Here is a 22,592-nt window from a genome sequence, read left to right on the forward strand (position 1 = left end):
CGCTGCAGACAATACTGCGCTGCCATATTGCGCACTATTTTCTGCAGCATGTAGTTTTGTTTTTCTTGGCGGACATTCCACTGCTTTATTTAAATGTCATTGCTGATATTGAATGTTTTTCTGCATTTTTTTTTTGGGGGGGGGGGTTTGGGTTTGATGACATGCAACTGCTTTTTTTCTGTCATTGGTCATTTTGAATGTTATATTACACGCTGCAGACAATACTGCGCTGCCATATTGCGCACTATTTTCTGCAGCATGTAGTTTTGGTTTTCTTGGCGGACATTCCACTGCTTTATTTAAATGTCATTGCTGATATTGAATGTTTTTCTGCATTTTTTTTGGGGGGGGCGGTTTTTTGGGTTTGATGACATGCAACTGCTTTTTTTCTGTCATTGGTCATTTTGAATGTTATATTACACGCTGCAGACAATACTGCGCTGCCATATTGCGCACTATTTTCTGCAGCATGTAGTTTTGGTTTTCTTGGCGGACATTCCACTGCTTTATTTAAATGTCATTGCTGATATTGAATGTTTTTCTGCATTTTTTTTTGGGGGGGCGGTTTTTTGGGTTTGATGACATGCAACTGCTTTTTTTCTGTCATTGGTCATTTTGAATGTTATATTACACGCTGCAGACAATACTGCGCTGCCATATTGCGCACTATTTTCTGCAGCATGTAGTTTTGGTTTTCTTGGCGGACATTCCACTGCTTTATTTAAATGTCATTGCTGATATTGAATGTTTTTCTGCATTTTTTTTGGGGGGGGCGGTTTTTTGGGTTTGATGACATGCAACTGCTTTTTTTCTGTCATTGGTCATTTTGAATGTTATATTACACGCTGCAGACAATACTGCGCTGCCATATTGCGCACTATTTTCTGCAGCATGTAGTTTTGGTTTTCTTGACGGACATTCCACTGTTTTTTTACACTGGTTTCATGCTGGTTTTATTGAGTGTCCCGTCCTTAAAAAAAAAATAACAGTGCCATATTAAAACTTGTTGGTCTGTGCAATTTTTTCTAACATTTTTTTTTTTTTTTTTTTTTTTTAAAGTTTCCTAGCTACGGGTGAATCTATGACTTCGCTCCATTATCAGTTCAGGCTGGGCATTTCAACTATCTCTGGAATAGTGAAGGACACATGTCGGGCTGTTTGGACCACTTTGCAACCAGAGTATATCCCCCAACCATCCATGGAAATCTGGTTGCGAAGTGCTGAAGAGTTTCTGCAAATTTGCAATTTCCCTAATTGTGTGGGTGCAGTTGACGGGAAACATATAAGGATTGCGAAACCGGCAGGAACAGGATCGGAGTATTATAATTATAAGAAGTATTTCTCCATCGTCCTTATGGCTATTGCAGACGCCAACTGCAGGTTCCTTGCCGTGGACATCGGAGCATATGGACGGTCCAACGATTCGCAAGTTCTTAAAAACTCTCCGATGGGTCGTTGCCTTTATGGAGAGACCTACGATTTCCCGCCAGCCACACCACTGCCAGGAACAAATGACCCAGCCCTGGAATATGTTTTTGTAGGTGATGAAGCCTTTCAACTGTCGCCGCACCTATTGAAACCGTACAGTAGCCGGAACTTAAACCATACCAAGCGGGTCTTTAATTACCGGCTTACTAGAGCACGAAGAGTAGTGGAGTGTTCCTTTGGCATATTGACGGCGAAGTGGCGAGTTCTGCTGACGGCTATCAAGCTGAAAACAACAACTATAGACGAGGTAGTTAAAGCCTGTGTGGTGCTCCACAACTTTGTCCTGTCAAAGGAGCCCGTTTCTTTGGATGATGAAGAGTTGGAGACCACCTTGTGGGACTACCGCAGCAGCTCGGTTCGCTCTACAAGTTCAGTTACAAGGATGAGGGACCAGTTTGCCGATTATTTTGTCTCACCTGTCGGGCGGATCCCGTGGCAAGACATGATTGTGTAACCTGTTTCCCATGTGTAACCTGTTTCCCATGTGTAACCTGTTTCCCATGTGTTTTTTTTATGTAAAAAAAGTGTTTCAGCCCCCCCCCAAAAAAAAAGGCCCAAAAGCGTGGTTTTCTTGCTAGTAAAACCATTATGTTATACCTTTTACATGTCTGGTGTTTGTTTTTATTAAACCTTTTTTTATTATATTACCTTATTAAATCCACACACACACAAAGAGTAGAATTGTAATCAGAAATTTATTTTATCTTTTTTTTTTTTTTTTGTTTTGCAAAAAAAATATATTTTTATTTTCCAACTTTTTTTTTGAAAAATTTGAACATTTTTATAATATTATTTACATTAATAACACTTTACAAATTTTCAAAGTGTTGGGTGGAGATATGAGAGGAGGAGGGGCAGGAAGGTTGGACCACGTCGATAGGTGGGGAAACCCTACTTGTTTGGGGTGCAGTGGAAGGGGGGGTTAAACCAAGAGGCTGACCAGAGGGGGGTGGTGTTGGGGTAGGGGGAAGAGAAAAGCTGGGTAAAGAAAACATTGGGGAAGTAATTTGGTCTGGGGGCCGGGATTGTTGTGGGGACTGGGTCGGGTATTGTGACTGGGTAGGGTAGTGGGACTGGCGTGGGGTTTGGTAATGGTGCTGGTGTGGGGATTGGAGCTGGGTTTGGTAATGGTGCTGGTGTGGGTATTGGGGCTGGGTTTGGTAATGGGGGGTATGGTGTGGAAATGGGGCCTGGGGTGGAATTGGAGTGGAGGTGTGGCGAGGTGTGTGGGTCGATTCATTAATGGCCTGCAGTGCAGCATTATGGCAGGTATTCATTACCCGCATCTGTTGCTCAAAAGAAAGCTTCTCCATGCTCATGAGCATGGATTGGAAAAAAAGATTGGCCGGATCGGGACTTACAGCTGAATGCAGCCTATCCAAGCGACTGCTGGTTTCACGGCTTGTTTCACTGATGCGTGACTGCACCATGTTGAAACCAGCAGTCACTTGCTCTCCCAAAATTTTGAAAGAGCCTTGGAAGGATGCATTTAGGTGTAAGAACTCAGGAGCATAGCTCTTTTCCTGACCCCTCTGTCGCTGCCGCCACGAACCTAATGGTGGTGTCGAGGTGGCAGGATCAGAGGGGTGGGGTAAAGGAAACGCTATCTGTTCAGCATCAGATGCGAGCAATGAAGGCTGCAATAATGCTCCACTGCTTGGGGCGGATGAAGTAGAGGGGTCAGAGGAGGGGACAGAGGGGTCAGAGGAGGGGACAGAGGTGTGGGGCCTACCGACGTGGCCCTCAGTGGCGGACTCAGGAGGGATCGCTCCAGAGGGCGCAGAGGAAGATGCAGGCGCCCGGTGGCTGGAGAAGGTGCTGTGAAAGAAAAAAAAAAAAAATTAATACATTGGAATGAAAAAGCCCTGACTGAAAGCAAACTAAGTAGACATGTTAACATGGTTATTAGTGGGCTGTAGAATACTTACACTCTGCTTAGCATGGTTCGCCTCAGGAAGGAGAGGGCCTGGCCATATTTATATTTGCTCCTCTTCCTTCCTGCAGAGCCACTCGGGGCCTTCATCTCATCGTTGAATTCCCTCTTAAAGCGATCCCTCAGTGACCGCCACCGCTTCCTAATCTTTCCAACTGTGAAGACAAGAATCAAAAGAAAAAACAAAAAATTGGTAAATGCAATACATTACAGTCAGCTCAAAACATCACTGGAAAGTGAATACTTACCTAGTTTGCTCTGCTGCTGAGGATGAAGGCTCTCCCGCCTTGGAAACAGGTTGCGACACACTTCGTCCCAGAGCCGACGGGTGACACCGGTATCAGCATGCCTGCGGTCAGCCATGTTCCACAGCGGCTCCCGCTCGCGAACCTCCTCGATGAGATTCTCAATATCAATGTCGTCATCATCATCATCCTCTTCTGCGGGAGCACGCTGTGAAGCCTGTACCAAAAAAAAATAAAGGAAAACAAACAAATTAGTACACTGAAACACTAAAGTACCAATAGAATACCTCTCCCAAAAAAAAAAAACTCACTGATGGCCGACCGCGGCGACGAGTCCGCCGACTCTGGGACTGTCTGGGAGAGCCTTCAGCGGCAGCAGCAGGAGCAGCAGCAGCAGCAGCCTGAAATAAAGGAAACAAATTCTCAGTAATGTAGGCATATATTTTCTGTGTTTAGTTATGTATGAAAATCTGTTTTGTGTATGGTGCAGTGTGATGTGCGAAAAAACTGTTTCACCACTACTTACACTTGGTTCCTCCTCCACTAGCATCTCTCCACCCGTCTCGCCCCCTTCTGACAGCTCCTCATCTGATTCAGCTTCCTGTTGAAACATAATTTATGCATGTGGTTAGACATCAAAATGTAATTTTAAAAAACCAAAAAAAAATAAACCCATTTTTTGCATTAACTTTTACCGATACACGCTGTTGCTGTGGAGGAGGGCTGTCAGAAGAGGACATTGTTTTGTTGTCCTGGTGGGCAGCGGCTGTGGTCCTGGTGTTTCTGTAAGTTAAAGAGACACTTGCAATCTGCTCGACACATTGAAGTAGCAGATTGTGGGTCTTCAAAACTTACTTCTAACACTTAGCTGTGGTCCTGGTGGGCAGCGGCTGTGGTCCTGGTGGGCAGCGGCTGTGGTCCTGGTGGGCAGCGGCTGTGGTCCTGGTGGGCAGCGGCTGTGGTCCTGGTGTTTCTGTAAGTTAAAGAGACACTTGCAATCTGCTCGACACATTGAAGTAGCAGATTGTGGGTCTTCAAAACTTACTTCTAACACTTAGCTGTGGTCCTGGTGGGCAGCGGCTGTGGTCCTGGTGGGCAGCGGCTGTGGTCCTGGTGGGCAGCGGCTGTGGTCCTGGTGTTTCTGTAAGTTAAAGAGACACTTGCAATCTGCTCGACACATTGAAGTAGCAGATTGTGGGTCTTCAAAACTTACTTCTAACACTTAGCTGTGGTCCTGGTGGGCAGCGGCTGTGGTCCTGGTGGGCAGCGGCTGTGGTCCTGGTGGGCAGCGGCTGTGGTCCTGGTGGGCAGCGGCTGTGGTCCTGGTGGGCAGCGGCTGTGGTCCTGGTGTTTCTGTAAGTTAAAGAGACACTTGCAATCTGCTCGACACATTGAAGTAGCAGATTGTGGGTCTTCAAAACTTACTTCTAACACTTAGCTGTGGTCCTGGTGGGCAGCGGCTGTGGTCCTGGTGGGCAGCGGCTGTGGTCCTGGTGGGCAGCGGCTGTGGTCCTGGTGTTTCTGTAAGTTAAAGAGACACTTGCAATCTGCTCGACACATTGAAGTAGCAGATTGTGGGTCTTCAAAACTTACTTCTAACACTTAGCTGTGGTCCTGGTGGGCAGCGGCTGTGGTCCTGGTGGGCAGCGGCTGTGGTCCTGGTGGGCAGCGGCTGTGGTCCTGGTGGGCAGCGGCTGTGGTCCTGGTGTTTCTGTAAGTTAAAGAGACACTTGCAATCTGCTCGACACATTGAAGTAGCAGATTGTGGGTCTTCAAAACTTACTTCTAACACTTAGCTGTGGTCCTGGTGGGCAGCGGCTGTGGTCCTGGTGGGCAGCGGCTGTGGTCCTGGTGGGCAGCGGCTGTGGTCCTGGTGTTTCTGTAAGTTAAAGAGACACTTGCAATCTGCTCGACACATTGAAGTAGCAGATTGTGGGTCTTCAAAACTTACTTCTAACACTTAGCTGTGGTCCTGGTGGGCAGCGGCTGTGGTCCTGGTGGGCAGCGGCTGTGGCTGCGGTCCTGGTTTATCTGTTAATATGTATAATGGATCTATAGTTAGACCACCCCCTGAACTATAGGTAATGTTCAATGATAAACACCCTACTGAAATGATGTCAGAAATGTTCATACAGGTGAACAACAAAAACCCCCAAAAAGTTGCACGTTACACCATTCATTTCCATGTCCCAAAAAATAAAATTTTAAAATGTTAACACTATGAAAAAATATATTTGACACATTTTATTTAAAAAAAATTACCTCCCCCCCCCAAAAAAAAAAAACAACAAACTTTACAAGTTAACCTTTATTAAAAAAAAGAGCCCTCAACCAACCCTGTATTGCATGTGTAACCATTGGTACATACACCAGTTTTAAATTTACCTTTATGAAATAATACTACGGACATTTTTTTAAAACACATTTTATTATTATTTTTTTTCTCTCTTTTTTAAAAAATCACAATTAGGAGCTGACATGCTCTTTATTTTAAATACAAGTACTTCAACTGCTAATGGTTATAACAGTAATTAAAATAAAATCAACACTTTTATTAAATAGAAAAACCCCACACTCACATTCAAACCACAAGCTGCAGACCGCTAGACTTTTTTAAAAAACACATCAGATTTAAAAAAAAAAAAAAAAAAAAAAACACATTTAAACCACATGCTGCACAGACCACTATACAGTCCATACATCAGAAAAAGGCAAATAACCAATTACAGCATGGACAAATGCACATGCAATCAACAAGACGTACACAAAAAAACATGCATGGTATGTTTCCACATTCCGGATTGCATCAGAATTTGGTCAGGATTTCCCATCAGTATTTGTAAGCCAAAACCAGGAGTGTAAAAATTAGGTAAAGTATAATACGAAAACAGGCACACTTTTGATTTTATCACCCACTCCTGATTTTGGCGTACAAATACTGATGGAAAATCCTGACCACATCCTGATGCAATCCTGCACATGGACACATACCCTCCCACATGAACAGGCATAAAATTGGCAAAGGCATAATATGGTGCAGGCACATGATACAAAATCACACAGCCGTAAAAAAAATACACACATACACATGCACGCACATAGCTTTATGCAAATACACATATGTACAACAAAGGCAGAAAGGTGAACCCAATCAGAAGACGCATACACACACATACAAAAGGCTGACAATCCTTTGGCTGAAGCAGCAGGTCTTCACAGTGGCTGGAATCAGGCTGCATCTGGACTCTAGCATGGCACTGGCTGGTGCAGGACGATGGCAGGCCTCAGGTTCTCTTCAGGTTTTAAGCTCTTTCTGTAGTCAGTACCTCATATACACACACAAATGCACAGGCACACAGATGCACACAAAAATTGCAATACTCACACTGGCTCTATGGTGGCTGGCTCCTGTGGCTGGAGTCCTGTGGCTGGCTCGGGTCTTGTGGCTGGCTGGGGTCCTATGTCTGTCTCCTGTGGCTGGCTCTATGGTGGCTGGCTCCTGTGGCTGGCTGGGGTCTTGTGGCTGGCTGGGGTCCTGTTGCTGGCTGGGCTCTTGCTGGCAGTCTTCTCTCTGGCTCTTGCTGGCATATGTGGGGTTGAAGGCCCAGGCCAGGTTTATATAGATTTGGGGGTGTCTGACCAATTGGCAACAAAATCCAGCTTCTGAGCATGCTCAGTGTAAAAAAAACGTATTGCAGCGCTGTATTGCGTCGTACGACGTGTCCCGACGCATCCGTCGCTCATAGGCTTCCATTGCAGCCAACGACGTATGCCGCAGGATGCGTCGCGACACGTTTTTTAGGCGGAGACAAAAAACGTTACAATCTACGTTTTTTTGAGACGACGTGTCGCCAAATTTCGACGCATCCGTCGTAAAACGTGCACGACGTATGCCAATCCGTCGCCAATACAAGTCTATGGGAAAAAAACGCATCCAGCAAAAAGTTTTGCTGGATGCGTTTTTTCTGAAAAAAGACGTTTTGAAACGTAATGCAGTTAACGCTAGTGTGAAAGTAGCCTTACAAAAACCAAACCATAAAAAGTATTACATTTAGGCAGCACAAAAGTAACGAGTTCAGGCAGCACACCAAACAATATTGCAAAAAAATAGTGGTTTATTAGCCCACAATTGCTGTGGCAACGCTTCGGTTTTGAAGTGTGAACCCATCATCTTTGCACATCTTTAACACAAAAACAAGAAATCCTCGAATGTACCGTATTTTCCGGCGTATAAGACGACTGGGCGTATAAGACGACCCCCCAACTTTACCAGTTAAAATATAAAATCTTCTTAAAAGTCGGGGGTCTTCTTATACACCCTATGTCGTCTTATAGGGCCGGTGAATATGTGCCTTTTGGGGGGGGAGGGAGTGATCCTGATGACGAGGGGGCGTCTCACAGGAAAGTGAGTATCCCCCATTACCTTATCGTAGCGGTGCAGCGTGGGGGTCTCAGTGCTGGGAGTGGCGGCGGCTGCTGTGTTCTGGTGCGGCGGCTGCTGTGCTCTGGTGCGGCGGCTCCTCTTCTGTGTGGGGCCTCTGTGCTGTGCGGTGGCGGTGGCGGTGGCGGCGGCATATCTTTATCCAGTTGGGGCTCCTCCGGCATCTCCTTAGCCCTGGAGGCCCCGCCGCAACTCCATGAGTGCAATGCAGCGGCCATTTTCCCGGAGGCAGCTCAATAGGTGCGATGCGGTGGCCTCCGGGAAAATGGCCGCTGCTCAGATTCAGATCTCGTCCCGAAATCTCGGGACACGAGATCTGAATCTGAGCAGCGGCCATTTTCCCGGAGGCCACCACATTGCACCGATGGAGTTGCGGCGGGGCCTCCAGGGCTAAGGAGATGCCGGAGGAGCCCCAACTGGATAAAGATACGCCGCTGCCGCCGCCACCTCACAGCACAGAGGCCCCACACAGAAGAGGAGCCGCCGCACCAGAACACAGCAGCTGCCGCCGCTCCCAGCACTGACACCCCCACGCTGCACCGCTAGGATAAGGTAATGGGGATTACTCACTTTCCTGTGAGACGCCCCCTCGTCATCAGGATCACTCCCCCTCCCCACCCACCATATACACCGGCGTACAAGTCGATTCCCGGCGTATAAGACGACCCCCGACTTTTAAGAAGATTTTCAGGGGTTAAAAAGTCGTCTTATACGCCGGAAAATACGGTATTTTATTCCGGTATGTGGCACACTGATGTCACACAGAGCCTTAGACTTTTATTGACCCTTGTCATACGTGCTGCCGATAAAAATTAGACATGTCGATGTGTGGGTCACATGAACACGTGTGGAAACAACGGAATTGAGCAGCGTCATAGGTTATAATGGGATCTCCAGGATATGTGTCTTCTGTACATGTGAAAACTGATGCCACGCGTACCGGAGACATGTGCATGTGAAGGGGACTGAAGCTGATTTGTCCAGTAGTGGACAGAAACATTAAGTGTAAATGGCAAACTACCTAATAACATGCAGAATTTATTCGATAGGTTGGTTATTTTGAAGCATAAGCTAAAAACAAATTGCTTCTAATTTTGCAACACTTAAAATGAAAGAAATTAAACAGTAATTTACCCCAAAGTAGTGAGAAAAAATAATGCAATATTTCCTGCAGAAAACGAAGCATCGTACAGCCACATCATTTACAAAAAAAAAGTTTGGGCTTTTTAAATGCAGAGAAATCAACTTACTGTACACAATCACCATGCCAGTGTTAAAATAAATAAATAAATAAATTAGGCTATGTTCATACATTGTGTTTCTGCAGCATTTTGTTATGCAAATTTTCAGCTGCGTTTCACAGTACCAGCAAAGTCTGAGATTTCACAAATCTCATGCACACACCTTGTTTTTTTTTCCTGACTGTATCATCAAAGAACTTCGTTTTTGCAAAATGCCGCATGTCACTTCTTTCAGCTTTTGTTTCAGCGTTTTTGCTAATTTGTTTTTATGTACTAAACTTTATCAGCAGGCACGAGACAAATGTACCCTGACAAAAGCTAAGCAAGAAACACAGTAAAAACTAAGCAAAACCTACTTTTTGTAAGCAGCTTAAACTTGGCGTAAAAAATGCTGCAAAAAAACACAACGTGTGAATACATAGCCTTACTCCCACTCTTCTGCTTAAGATGTGACACATGACTGTTGAAGCTGTTCAATGGGCTTGTATTGTCTGCACCTATATTGGCATTAGCACCTTCCCGACATGCGCCGTACATGTACGGCGCTGTTGGAGCTATGTTCCCGCAAACCGCAGTACATGTACCGTGCCGCGATTGCAGGGGCTCACACTGAGCGCTGCCACGATTGGGTGAGAGTGTCAATTCTGTGCTCAGTTCTGTGTGATAACTGACACCCTGCAACAACGCCCAAGATTGGTGCTAGCACTGATCATGGGCTTTTAACCCCTCTGATGGCGCTGTCATTAGTGACACCCACATCGAGGAGATCGCACAGGAAGGGGGCTCTCTGTGTGCTTCCATTAGCACAATACGATGTGATGGATTGTGTTGATGGTCTCCATGAAGACAGCCGGACGCAAGATAGCTGCGGGGTCCTTCAGGGAATCTGGCCTCTGAGCTCCTGCTAGAAGCAGGAGCTTATAGTCAAGAAGTAGTCACCAATTGCTGGAATTAGGCAGGGTTAGTGAGCCAGCACCTCAGACTATCTCCTTAGGATCACTTCAGGGTTATGCATTCACGTAGAAATCATATATATGAGTTGCCCAAATTGAAATAATTGAAGCACTCACCTGGATCCTTGCTGATGTACAGTTTTATTCCATAAAAGGAGATGACCTCAAAAACATCTTAAAGTGCGCTGTGCAGGTGACAGGGGAGTTAAGCTGGTGAAAGAGCCTGACTGACTACGGCCGTTTTGCTCCCTCTCATCTCTTCTACAATTCAATGATGCATAGCAAGGTGAGTGCTCCAATTCTTTCAAAAGCAGTAGCTGACATGCCTCCTTCCCTGCCAGTCAGATGCTGCTCCTATGCTCTGCAGTGCAGAAGCATTGCAGGGTATCAGATAAGTGATCTGTCACAATACAGTGATGTCCCATCCTGGGACAATGTAATAATTGACACTATAGGAGAGAAAAGCGCCACTAGGGTCTTATCCGATGGAGATATTAAAACATACAATCAGACTGCACTCACCTGATGTATCTTTTACAAGAGCATGTGAAATCAACAGAGCCACAGTTGCTGCAGATTCACAGGTCAAACCAGTGACCTAATCATAGTATTAGGCTATGTCTCCACGTTCAGGATGGTCGGCGGTATCGCCGCTCGGCGCTAAGCCCCGCCCCCTTTCTGGGACGAGATCATGCCGGATGTGTTAACTCTTCACATCCGGGATGATCGCTCTGTCCCATAGGGCCCTGTGATATGCCTTGCGGGGACGCTGCGTCCCCGCAAGGTGTACGGACATGCTGCGATCTGAAAAGACGCGCAGCATGTCCAGAGTCGCAGGGCCGCCGCGTGCGGGTTTCCACGCATAGTGGAGACGGGATTTCATAAAATCCCCTCCACTATGCTGGAACATCTGGACGCTGCTTGTTTGACGCTGCAGCTCTGCGCAGCGTCAAACAAGCAGCGTTTCCTGACCGTGGAAACATACCCTAAAAGCTGGGAAAATTGTAGATATCCTCCGCGCTACTGTTCAATTAGAAATCCAGGCAGGTTGAAGATAAAGCTTGGTGGTTTATTCAGAATCTCAATTTGAGACAGTACAAGATAAGTACTACATTTAATTTGATATATAGAAAAGCAAAAAAATCCTTCCATATCACTCTTTCTTCATCCTAAAAATGCATTTGACCGAATGAATTGAGATTATATGGTAGCCACACTAAATAAATTCAGAATTCATGGACTAATATTGAAATCTGTTTTGTCCTTATACTCTTGTAGTTCTAAAAAAGTCCAAGTTAATAATATTATCTAACTCATTTTTCATCTACAATGGGAAACTGCAAGGTTGCCTGCCCATTATCCCTGCTCTTATTTGACCTAATCATGGAACCCTTTTCAAAAAGCATTAGAAAAAATTACTTCATAAAGGGAATACCATTTACGTTTAGGTAACATAAAATAAGTCTATTCGTGGGTATTATTATTTCTATGATAAGAGACTTCTCAGCGGTTTCATACTATGAAAAAGCTTACATTTTTTATCACTTATTCTATAGACCACATAACCAAAAAAATGATAGAAAAAGAATTTCCTTATATCTGAGAAAAACATTATATCCCAATATTTAGGATTTATAATTACCAATTCTTTACGTAAGGTACTACATGACAATCTGAAGCTCCTGCAAAAACAGATTTAAAAATATTCATAATTTTGATAAAACAAATACCTCGTGGCTTGGTAGGATTGTCTTATATAAAATGATAATCCTACCAAAGCTTCACTATATCTTTTAGAGCTGTTTCAATTCAGATTCCAGATATATTGGTTAAGAACTTCAAAATAAATATCAACATTTGTTTATGGAATAAAAACATCACCAAAGTAGCCAAATCATTAGTATATAAGAACAAAAGAAATGGAGGCCCTGGTCTCCCAAATCTACAGGCCTACTCGCAGGCGAATATGATAATGCAGAGCAGAAAATGGCTTATAGATGAAGCAAAAACCAGCTGGGCAGAAGTGGAATAATCTTTCAATCTGAATTCTCCCTTAGACGCTCTTATTGTTGCAAATTTACTAGACTAATCCCTCCTTCTACCAGAGAATATACTAATAAAATATGCACTTATGACCTGTAGGGAATTGTATAACATTTCTAACAACCTTCTTTATCTAGAGTGGGTATGGAAAGTATTCAGACCCCTTTAAATTTTTCACTCTTTGTTTCATGGCAGCCATTTGGTAAATTCAAAAAGGTCATTTTTTTTTCTCATTAATGTACACTCTGCTGTTGTGAATTCTGCTTTTGGGTTCCCTCCGGTGGTGGTAGTTGGTAATGCAGTTGTCCCTCAGTTGCAGTCCTGGTCAGATGTTTCTGCTGATTGCAGTTCTGACTGGGGTATTTAGGTGTGCAGGATCCATTAGTCCTTGCCAGTTGTCAATTGTTGTTGGGAGGTGTTGGACCTCTGCCTGGTTCCTCCTGCCTTTCTGCCAAATCAGCAAAGATAAGTGTCTGGTTTTTTTTCTGTGGCACACATGCTGTGTGCTTCATGATTCAGTGCTATTCTTTTGTGTTTTCTTGTCCAGCTTAGATTGTGTCAGTATTTTCTCAGTCTTGTTGGATTCTCTGGGGTTGCAGATATTCATTCCTTAGTCTTTAGTTAGATTGTGGAATTTTTTGTATTATCTGCTGTGGATATTTTTTGAAGGGTTTTAATACTGACCGCCTAGTATTCTGTCCTATCCTTTCCTATTTAGCTAGAGTGGCCTCTTTTGCTAAATCTTGTTTTCTGCCTGCGTGTGTCTTTTCTTCCCCTACTCACAGTCAATATTCGTCGGGGCTGCCTATCCTTTGGGGTTCTGCTCTGAGGCAAGGTAGTATTCCCATTTCCATCTATAGGGGTATTTATTCCTCCGGCTGTGTCGAGGTGTCTAGGGTTTGTTAGGCACACCCCACGGCTACTTCTAGTTGCGGTGTTAGTTCAGGATCTGCGGTCAGTATAGTTTCCACCTACTCCAGAGAAAGTTTCATGCGGCTCCAAGGTCACCGGATCACAACAGTACAACTGGCAAATAATGAGCTAAATGCATCTCAGAAGAAGGGAAGAAAGGTGTTGAGCCATTTTTTTTTCTGCAGTCTGTTTTGTCTTTTTTTCCCTCATTATTTATGGGTGGCTGAGGAGTCTTGTGCTAGCATGGATGTTCAGGAATTAGCTTCTCGTGTAGACCAGCTTGCTGCTAGGGTACAGGGTATTTCTGATTATATTGTTCAGACTCCTGTTTTAGAACCGAAGATTCCTACTCCTGATTTGTTTTTTGGTGACAGGTCCAAATTTTTGAGTTTTAAAAACAATTGTAAACTGTTTTTTGCTTTGAGACCTCTATCCTCCGGTGATTCCATTCAGCAGGTTAAAATCGTCATCTCCCTGCTGCGTGGTGATCCACAGGATTGGGCATTTTCCCTGGAATCTGGGAATCCTGCTTTGCTTAATGTAGACTCCTTATTCAGGCTTTAGAATTATTATATGATGAACCGAATTCTGTGGATCAAGCGGAGAAGACCTTGTTGGCCCTGTCTCAGGGTCAAGAGGCGGCAGAATTGAATTGTCAGAAATTCAGAAAATGGTCTGTGTTGACTAAATGGAATGATGATGCTTTGGCGGCAATTTTCAGAAAGGGTCTTTCTGAATCCGTTAAAGATGTTATGGTGGGGTTTCCCACGCCTTCCGGTCTGAGTGATTCTATGTCTCTGGCCATTCAGATTGATCGGCGTTTGCGGGAGCGTACAACTGTGCGCGCTGTGGCGTCGTCCTCAGAGCCAATTCCTAAGCCAATGCAGTGTGATAGGATTCTGTCTAGGACAGAACGACAAGGACTCAGACGTCAGAATAGGTTGTGTTATTATTGTGGCGACGCTTCTCATGTCATTTCAGTCTGCCCTAAGCGGACAAAAAGGATCGCTAGTTCATTTACCATCAGTACTGTACAACCTAAATTTCTGTTGTCGGTGTCCTTGATCTGTCATCATTTTCTGTCATGGCGTTTGTGGATTCAGGCGCCGCCTTGAACTTAATGGATTTTGAGTTTGCCAGGCGTTGTGGTTTTCCCTTGCAGCCTTTGCAGAACCCTATTCCTTTAAGGGGGATTGATGCTACACCTTTGGCTAAAAATAAGCTTCAGTTTTGGACACAGGTGACCATGCACATGGCGCCAGCCCATCAGGAAGATTGTCGATTTCTGGTGTTGCATAATTTGCATGATGTTATCGTGCTGGGTTTCCCGTGGTTGCAGGTACATAATCCTGTGTTGGATTGGAAATCTATGTCTGTGACTAGTTGGCGTTGTCAGGGGGTTCATAATGATGTTCCTTTGATGTCAATCTCCTCTTCTTCCTCTTCCGAAATTCCAGAGTTTTTGTCTGATTTTCAGGATGTATTCGATGAGCCCAAGTCCAGTTCCCTTCCACCACACAGGGACTGTGATTGTGCTATTGACTTGATTCCAGGCAGTAAGTTTCCTAAGGGCCGACTTTTCAACCTGTCTGTGCCTGAACATACCGCCATGCGGAGTTATGTTAAGGAGTCTTTGGAGAAAGGGCATATTCGGCCATCTTCTTCACCGTTGGGAGCGGGATTTTTTTTTTGTTGCTAAGGATGGCTCCTTGAGACCTTTTATTGATTATCGCCTCTTGAATAAGATCACGGTCAATTTTCAATACCCTTTACCTTTGCTTTCTGATTTGTTTGCTAGGATTAAGGGGGCTAGTTGGTTTACTAAGATTGACCTTTGGGGGGCATATAATCTTGTTCGTATTAAACAGGGTGATGAATGGAAAACTGCGTTTAATACGCCCGAAGGCCATTTTGAATACCTTGTGATGCCATTCGGGCTCACTAATGCTCCATCGGTTTTTCAATCCTTCATGCATGATATCTTCCGGACTTATATTGATAAATTCTTGATTGTATATTTGGACGATATTCTGATTTTTTCCGATGATTGGGAGTCTCATGTGGAACAGGTCAGGATGGTATTTCAGATCCTTCGTGACAATGCTTTGTTTGTGAAGGGGTCTAAGTGCCTCTTTGGAGTGCAGAAGGTTTCTTTTTTGGGCTTCGTTTTTTCTCCCTCATCTATGGAGATGGATCCGGTTAAGGTTCAGGCCATTTATGATTGGATTCAACCCACATTCGTGAAGAGCCTTCAGAAATTTTTGGGTTTTGCAAATTTTTATCGCCGTTTCATGGCTAATTTCTCCAGCGTGGTTACACCCTTGACCGATTTGACGAAGAAAGGCTCTGATGTGGCGAATTGGTCCTCTGCGGCTGTCTCTGCCTTTCAGGAGCTTAAACGCCGATTTACTTCTGCTCCAGTGTTGCGCCAACCGGATGTTTCCCTTCCGTTTCAGGTTGAGATTGACGCCTCTGAGATTGGGGCAGGGGCCGTTTTGTCTCAGAGGGATTCTGTGGGTTCCTTGATGAAACCGTGTGCCTTCTTCTCCCGCAAGTTTTCGCCTGCTGAACGCAATTATGATGTCGGCAATCGGGACTTGTTGGCTATGAAGTGGGCGTTTGAGGAGTGGCGACATTGGCTTGAGGGAGCTAAGCATCGTATTGTGGTCCTGACTGATCATAAGAATCAGATTTACCTCGAGTCTGCCAAACGGCTGAGTCCTAGACAGGCTCGATGGTCCTTGTTTTTTTCCCGTTTTGATTTTGTGGTTTCGTATCTTCCGGGTTCTAAGAATATTAAGGCTGATGCCCTTTCTAGGAGTTTTTTGCCTGATTCTCCTGAGGTCCTTGAACCGGTCAGCATTCTGAAAGAAGGGGTGTTCCTTTCTGCCATTTCCCCTGATTTACGGCGGGTTCTTCAGGAATTTCAGGCTGACAGACCTGACCGCTGTCCTGTGGGGAAATTGTTTGTTCCTGACAGATGGACTTGTAGAGTGATTTCTGAGGTTCACTGTTCCGTGTTGGCTGGTCATCCTGGTATTTTTGGTACCAGAGATTTGGTTGGTAGGTCCTTTTGGTGGCCTTCCTTGTCGCGTGATGTGCGTTCTTTTGTGCAGTCCTGTGGGACTTGTGCGCGGGCCAAGCCTTGTTGTTCCCGTGCTAGTGGGTTACTTTTGCCATTGCCGGTCCCTGAGAGGCCCTGGATGCATATTTCTATGGATTTTATTTCTGATCTTCCGGTTTCCCAGAGTATGTCGGTTATCTGGGTTGTTTGTGACCGGTTTTCTAAGATGGTTCATTTGGTGCCTTTGCCTAAATTGCCTTCCTCTTTAGATTTGTTTCTGTTGTTTTTTCAGCATGTGGTTCGTTTGCATGGTATTCCGGAGAATATTGTGTCCGACAGAGGTTCCCAGTTTGTTTCTAGGTTTTGGCAGGCCTTTTGTGCTAGGCTGGGCATTGATTTGTCTTTTTCTTCTGCATTTTATCCCCAGACAAATGGCCAGACCGAGCGAACTAATCAGACCTTGGAGACCTATTTGAGATGCTTTGTGTCTGCTGATCAGGATGATTGGGTGGCCTTTTTGCCATTGGCCGAGTTTGCCCTTAATAATCAGGCTAGTTCAGCTACTTTGGTTTCGCCTTTCTTTTGTAATTTTGGTTTTCATCCTCGTTTTTCTTCAGGGCAGGTTGAGCCTTCTGACTGTCCTGGTGTGGATTCTGTGGTTGACAGGTTGCAGCAGATTTGGGCTCATGTGGTGGACAATTTGGTGTTGTCTCAGGAGGAGGCTCAACATTTTGCTAACCGTCGTCGGTGTGTTGGTTCCCGGCTTCGGGTTGGGGATCTGGTTTGGTTGTCTTCCCGTCATGTTCCTATGAAGGTTTCTTCCCCTAAGTTTAAGCCTCGGTTTATTGGTCCTTATAGGATTTCTGGGATTATTAATCCGGTGTCTTTTCGATTGGCGCTTCCGGCCTCTTTTGCTATCCATAATGTCTTCCATAGATCTTTATTGCGGAAATATGTGGTGCCCATTGTTCCCTCTTTTGATCCTCCGGCCCCTGTGTTGGTTGATGGGGAGTTGGAGTATGTGGTTGAGAAGATTTTGGATTCTCGTTTTTCGAGGCGGAGGCTTCAGTACCTTGTCAAATGGAAGTGTTATGGCCAGGAGGACAATTCTTGGGATTTGCTTCTGATGTCCATGCTGCTGATTTGGTCTGTGCCTTTCATCTGGCTCGTCCTGATCGGCCTGGGGGCGCTGGTGAGGGTTCGGTGACCCCTCCTCAAGGGGGGGTACTGTTGTGAATTCTGCTTTTGGGTACCCTCCGGTGGTGGTAGGTGGTAATGCAGTTGTCCCTGAGTTGCAGTCCTGGTCAGGTGTTTCTGCTGATTGCAGTTCTGACTGGGGTATTTAGGTGTGCAGGATCCATTAGTCCTTGCCAGTTGTCAATTGGTGTTGGGAGGTGTTGGACCTCTGCCTGGTTCCTCCTGCCTTTCTGCCAAATCAGCAAAGATAAGTGTCTGGTTTTTTTTCTGTGGCACACATGCTGTGTGCTTCATGATTCAGTGCTATTCTTTTGTGTTTTCTTGTCCAGCTTAGATTGTGTCAGTATTTTCTCAGTCTTGTTGGATTCTCTGGGGTTGCAGATATTCATTCCTTAGTCTTTAGTTAGATTGTGGAATTTTTTGTATTATCTGCTGTGGATATTTTTTGAAGGGTTTTAATACTGACCGCCTAGTATTCTGTCCTATCCTTTCCTATTTAGCTAGAGTGGCCTCTTTTGCTAAATCTTGTTTTCTGCCTGCGTGTGTCTTTTCTTCCCCTACTCACAGTCAATATTCGTCGGGGCTGCCTATCCTTTGGGGTTCTGCTCTGAGGCAAGGTAGTATTCCCATTTCCATCTATAGGGGTATTTATTCCTCCGGCTGTGTCGAGGTGTCTAGGGTTTGTTAGGCACACCCCACGGCTACTTCTAGTTGCGGTGTTAGTTCAGGATCTGCGGTCAGTATAGTTTCCACCTACTCCAGAGAAAGTTTCATGCGGCTCCAAGGTCACCGGATCACAACAGTACAACTGGCAAATAATGAGCTAAATGCATCTCAGAAGAAGGGAAGAAAGGTGTTGAGCCATTTTTTTTTCTGCAGTCTGTTTTGTCTTTTTTTCCCTCTTTATTTATGGGTGGCTGAGGAGTCTTGTGCTAGCATGGATGTTCAGGAATTAGCTTCTCGTGTAGACCAGCTTGCTGCTAGGGTACAGGGTATTTCTGATTATATTGTTCAGACTCCTGTTTTAGAACCGAAGATTCCTACTCCTGATTTGTTTTTTGGTGACAGGTCCAAATTTTTGAGTTTTAAAAACAATTGTAAACTGTTTTTTGCTTTGAGACCTCTATCCTCCGGTGATTCCATTCAGCAGGTTAAAATCGTCATCTCCCTGCTGCGTGGTGATCCACAGGATTGGGCATTTTCCCTGGAATCTGGGAATCCTGCTTTGCTTAATGTAGACTCCTTATTCAGGCTTTAGAATTATTATATGATGAACCGAATTCTGTGGATCAAGCGGAGAAGACCTTGTTGGCCCTGTCTCAGGGTCAAGAGGCGGCAGAATTGAATTGTCAGAAATTCAGAAAATGGTCTGTGTTGACTAAATGGAATGATGATGCTTTGGCGGCAATTTTCAGAAAGGGTCTTTCTGAATCCGTTAAAGATGTTATGGTGGGGTTTCCCACGCCTTCCGGTCTGAGTGATTCTATGTCTCTGGCCATTCAGATTGATCGGCGTTTGCGGGAGCGTACAACTGTGCGCGCTGTGGCGTCGTCCTCAGAGCCAATTCCTAAGCCAATGCAGTGTGATAGGATTCTGTCTAGGACAGAACGACAAGGACTCAGACGTCAGAATAGGTTGTGTTATTATTGTGGCGACGCTTCTCATGTCATTTCAGTCTGCCCTAAGCGGACAAAAAGGATCGCTAGTTCATTTACCATCAGTACTGTACAACCTAAATTTCTGTTGTCGGTGTCCTTGATCTGTCATCATTTTCTGTCATGGCGTTTGTGGATTCAGGCGCCGCCTTGAACTTAATGGATTTTGAGTTTGCCAGGCGTTGTGGTTTTCCCTTGCAGCCTTTGCAGAACCCTATTCCTTTAAGGGGGATTGATGCTACACCTTTGGCTAAAAATAAGCTTCAGTTTTGGACACAGGTGACCATGCACATGGCGCCAGCCCATCAGGAAGATTGTCGATTTCTGGTGTTGCATAATTTGCATGATGTTATCGTGCTGGGTTTCCCGTGGTTGCAGGTACATAATCCTGTGTTGGATTGGAAATCTATGTCTGTGACTAGTTGGCGTTGTCAGGGGGTTCATAATGATGTTCCTTTGATGTCAATCTCCTCTTCTTCCTCTTCCGAAATTCCAGAGTTTTTGTCTGATTTTCAGGATGTATTCGATGAGCCCAAGTCCAGTTCCCTTCCACCACACAGGGACTGTGATTGTGCTATTGACTTGATTCCAGGCAGTAAGTTTCCTAAGGGCCGACTTTTCAACCTGTCTGTGCCTGAACATACCGCCATGCGGAGTTATGTTAAGGAGTCTTTGGAGAAAGGGCATATTCGGCCATCTTCTTCACCGTTGGGAGCGGGATTTTTTTTTTGTTGCTAAGAAGGATGGCTCCTTGAGACCTTTTATTGATTATCGCCTCTTGAATAAGATCACGGTCAATTTTCAATACCCTTTACCTTTGCTTTCTGATTTGTTTGCTAGGATTAAGGGGGCTAGTTGGTTTACTAAGATTGACCTTTGGGGGGCATATAATCTTGTTCGTATTAAACAGGGTGATGAATGGAAAACTGCGTTTAATACGCCCGAAGGCCATTTTGAATACCTTGTGATGCCATTCGGGCTCACTAATGCTCCATCGGTTTTTCAATCCTTCATGCATGATATCTTCCGGACTTATATTGATAAATTCTTGATTGTATATTTGGACGATATTCTGATTTTTTCCGATGATTGGGAGTCTCATGTGGAACAGGTCAGGATGGTATTTCAGATCCTTCGTGACAATGCTTTGTTTGTGAAGGGGTCTAAGTGCCTCTTTGGAGTGCAGAAGGTTTCTTTTTTGGGCTTCGTTTTTTCTCCCTCATCTATGGAGATGGATCCGGTTAAGGTTCAGGCCATTTATGATTGGATTTAACCCACATTCGTGAAGAGCCTTCAGAAATTTTTGGGTTTTGCAAATTTTTATCGCCGTTTCATGGCTAATTTCTCCAGCATGGTTACACCCTTGACCGATTTGACGAAGAAAGGCTCTGATGTGGCGAATTGGTCCTCTGCGGCTGTCTCTGCCTTTCAGGAGCTTAAACGCCGATTTACTTCTGCTCCAGTGTTGCGCCAACCGGATGTTTCCCTTCCGTTCCAGGTTGAGATTGACGCCTCTGAGATTGGGGCAGGGGCCATTTTGTCTCAGAGGGATTCTGTGGGTTCCTTGATGAAACCGTGTGCCTTCTTCTCCCGCAAGTTTTCGCCTGCTGAACGCAATTATGATGTCGGCAATCGGGACTTGTTGGCTATGAAGTGGGCGTTTGAGGAGTGGCGACATTGGCTTGAGGGAGCTAAGCATCGTATTGTGGTCCTGACTGATCATAAGAATCAGATTTACCTCGAGTCTGCCAAACGGCTGAGTCCTAGACAGGCTCGATGGTCCTTGTTTTTTTCCCGTTTTGATTTTGTGGTTTCGTATCTTCCGGGTTCTAAGAATATTAAGGCTGATGCCCTTTCTAGGAGTTTTTTGCCTGATTCTCCTGAGGTCCTTGAACCGGTCAGCATTCTGAAAGAAGGGGTGTTCCTTTCTGCCATTTCCCCTGATTTACGGCGGGTTCTTCAGGAATTTCAGGCTGACAGACCTGACCGCTGTCCTGTGGGGAAATTGTTTGTTCCTGACAGATGGACTTGTAGAGTGATTTCTGAGGTTCACTGTTCCGTGTTGGCTGGTCATCCTGGTATTTTTGGTACCAGAGATTTGGTTGGTAGGTCCTTTTGGTGGCCTTCCTTGTCGCGTGATGTGCGTTCTTTTGTGCAGTCCTGTGGGACTTGTGCGCGGGCCAAGCCTTGTTGTTCCCGTGCTAGTGGGTTACTTTTGCCATTGCCGGTCCCTTAGAGGCCCTGGATGCATATTTCTATGGATTTTATTTCTGATCTTCCGGTTTCCCAGAGGATGTCGGTTATCTGGGTTGTTTGTGACCGGTTTTCTAAGATGGTTCATTTGGTGCCTTTGCCTAAATTGCCTTCCTCTTTAGATTTGTTTCTGTTGTTTTTTCAGCATGTGGTTCGTTTGCATGGTATTCCGGAGAATATTGTGTCCGACAGAGGTTCCCAGTTTGTTTCTAGGTTTTGGCAGGCCTTTTGTGCTAGGCTGGGCATTGATTTGTCTTTTTCTTCTGCATTTTATCCCCAGACAAATGGCCAGACCGAGCGAACTAATCAGACCTTGGAGACCTATTTGAGATGCTTTGTGTCTGCTGATCAGGATGATTGGGTGGCCTTTTTGCCATTGGCCGAGTTTGCCCTTAATAATCAGGCTAGTTCAGCTACTTTGGTTTCGCCTTTCTTTTGTAATTTTGGTTTTCATCCTCGTTTTTCTTCAGGGCAGGTTGAGCCTTCTGACTGTCCTGGTGTGGATTCTGTGGTTGACAGGTTGCAGCAGATTTGGGCTCATGTGGTGGACAATTTGGTGTTGTCTCAGGAGGAGGCTCAACATTTTGCTAACCGTCGTCGGTGTGTTGGTTCCCGGCTTCGGGTTGGGGATCTGGTTTGGTTGTCTTCCCGTCATGTTCCTATGAAGGTTTCTTCCCCTAAGTTTAAGCCTCGGTTTATTGGTCCTTATAGGATTTCTGGGATTATTAATCCGGTGTCTTTTCGATTGGCGCTTCCGGCCTCTTTTGCTATCCATAATGTCTTCCATAGATCTTTATTGCGGAAATATGTGGTGCCCATTGTTCCCTCTTTTGATCCTCCGGCCCCTGTGTTGGTTGATGGGGAGTTGGAGTATGTGGTTGAGAAGATTTTGGATTCTCGTTTTTCGAGGCGGAGGCTTCAGTACCTTGTCAAATGGAAGGGTTATGGCCAGGAGGACAATTCTTGGGATTTGCTTCTGATGTCCATGCTGCTGATTTGGTCTGTGCCTTTCATCTGGCTCGTCCTGATCGGCCTGGGGGCGCTGGTGAGGGTTCGGTGACCCCTCCTCAAGGGGGGGTACTGTTGTGAATTCTGCTTTTGGGTACCCTCCGGTGGTGGTAGGTGGTAATGCAGTTGTCCCTGAGTTGCAGTCCTGGTCAGGTGTTT

General features: G+C 45.2%; 2 protein-coding genes across 4 annotated transcripts in view; one reads left to right on the top strand and one right to left on the bottom strand.

Moving 5' to 3' along the window:
* The window catches only part of LOC143764782 (proprotein convertase subtilisin/kexin type 4-like), a 353,321-nt gene that overhangs the window by 145,716 nt on the left and 185,013 nt on the right, over nucleotides 1–22,592 (top strand). The gene's annotated exons all lie outside the window — the stretch shown is intronic.
* On the bottom strand, nucleotides 2,039–4,432 carry LOC143764783 (uncharacterized). The gene is made up of 5 exons (XM_077250739.1): nucleotides 4,193–4,432; nucleotides 3,978–4,067; nucleotides 3,670–3,883; nucleotides 3,417–3,576; nucleotides 2,039–3,306 (listed from the first exon to the last, which is right to left on the bottom strand). Exons 1-5 carry the CDS (start codon nucleotides 4,277–4,279, stop codon nucleotides 2,298–2,300), a joined length of 1,560 nt encoding a protein of 519 aa, XP_077106854.1. The 5' UTR covers nucleotides 4,280–4,432; the 3' UTR covers nucleotides 2,039–2,297.

Source organism: Ranitomeya variabilis, chromosome 4, assembly GCF_051348905.1.
Source record: "Ranitomeya variabilis isolate aRanVar5 chromosome 4, aRanVar5.hap1, whole genome shotgun sequence".
In the NCBI taxonomy this organism is placed as follows: domain Eukaryota; kingdom Metazoa; phylum Chordata; class Amphibia; order Anura; family Dendrobatidae; genus Ranitomeya; species Ranitomeya variabilis.

Bases quoted from the DNA above. Each gene is read 5' to 3' on its own strand.
- LOC143764783 (XM_077250739.1), bottom strand. From the start codon at position 4,279: ATGTTTCAACAGGAAGCTGAATCAGATGAGGAGCTGTCAGAAGGGGGC. The intron at 4,068-4,192 runs GTAAGTAGTGGT...CCTTTATTTCAG, and splicing joins TAGTGGAGGAGGAACCAAGT to GCTGCTGCTGCTGCTGCTCC. The intron at 3,884-3,977 runs GTGAGTTTTTTT...TTTTTGGTACAG, and splicing joins GTCGCCGCGGTCGGCCATCA to GCTTCACAGCGTGCTCCCGC.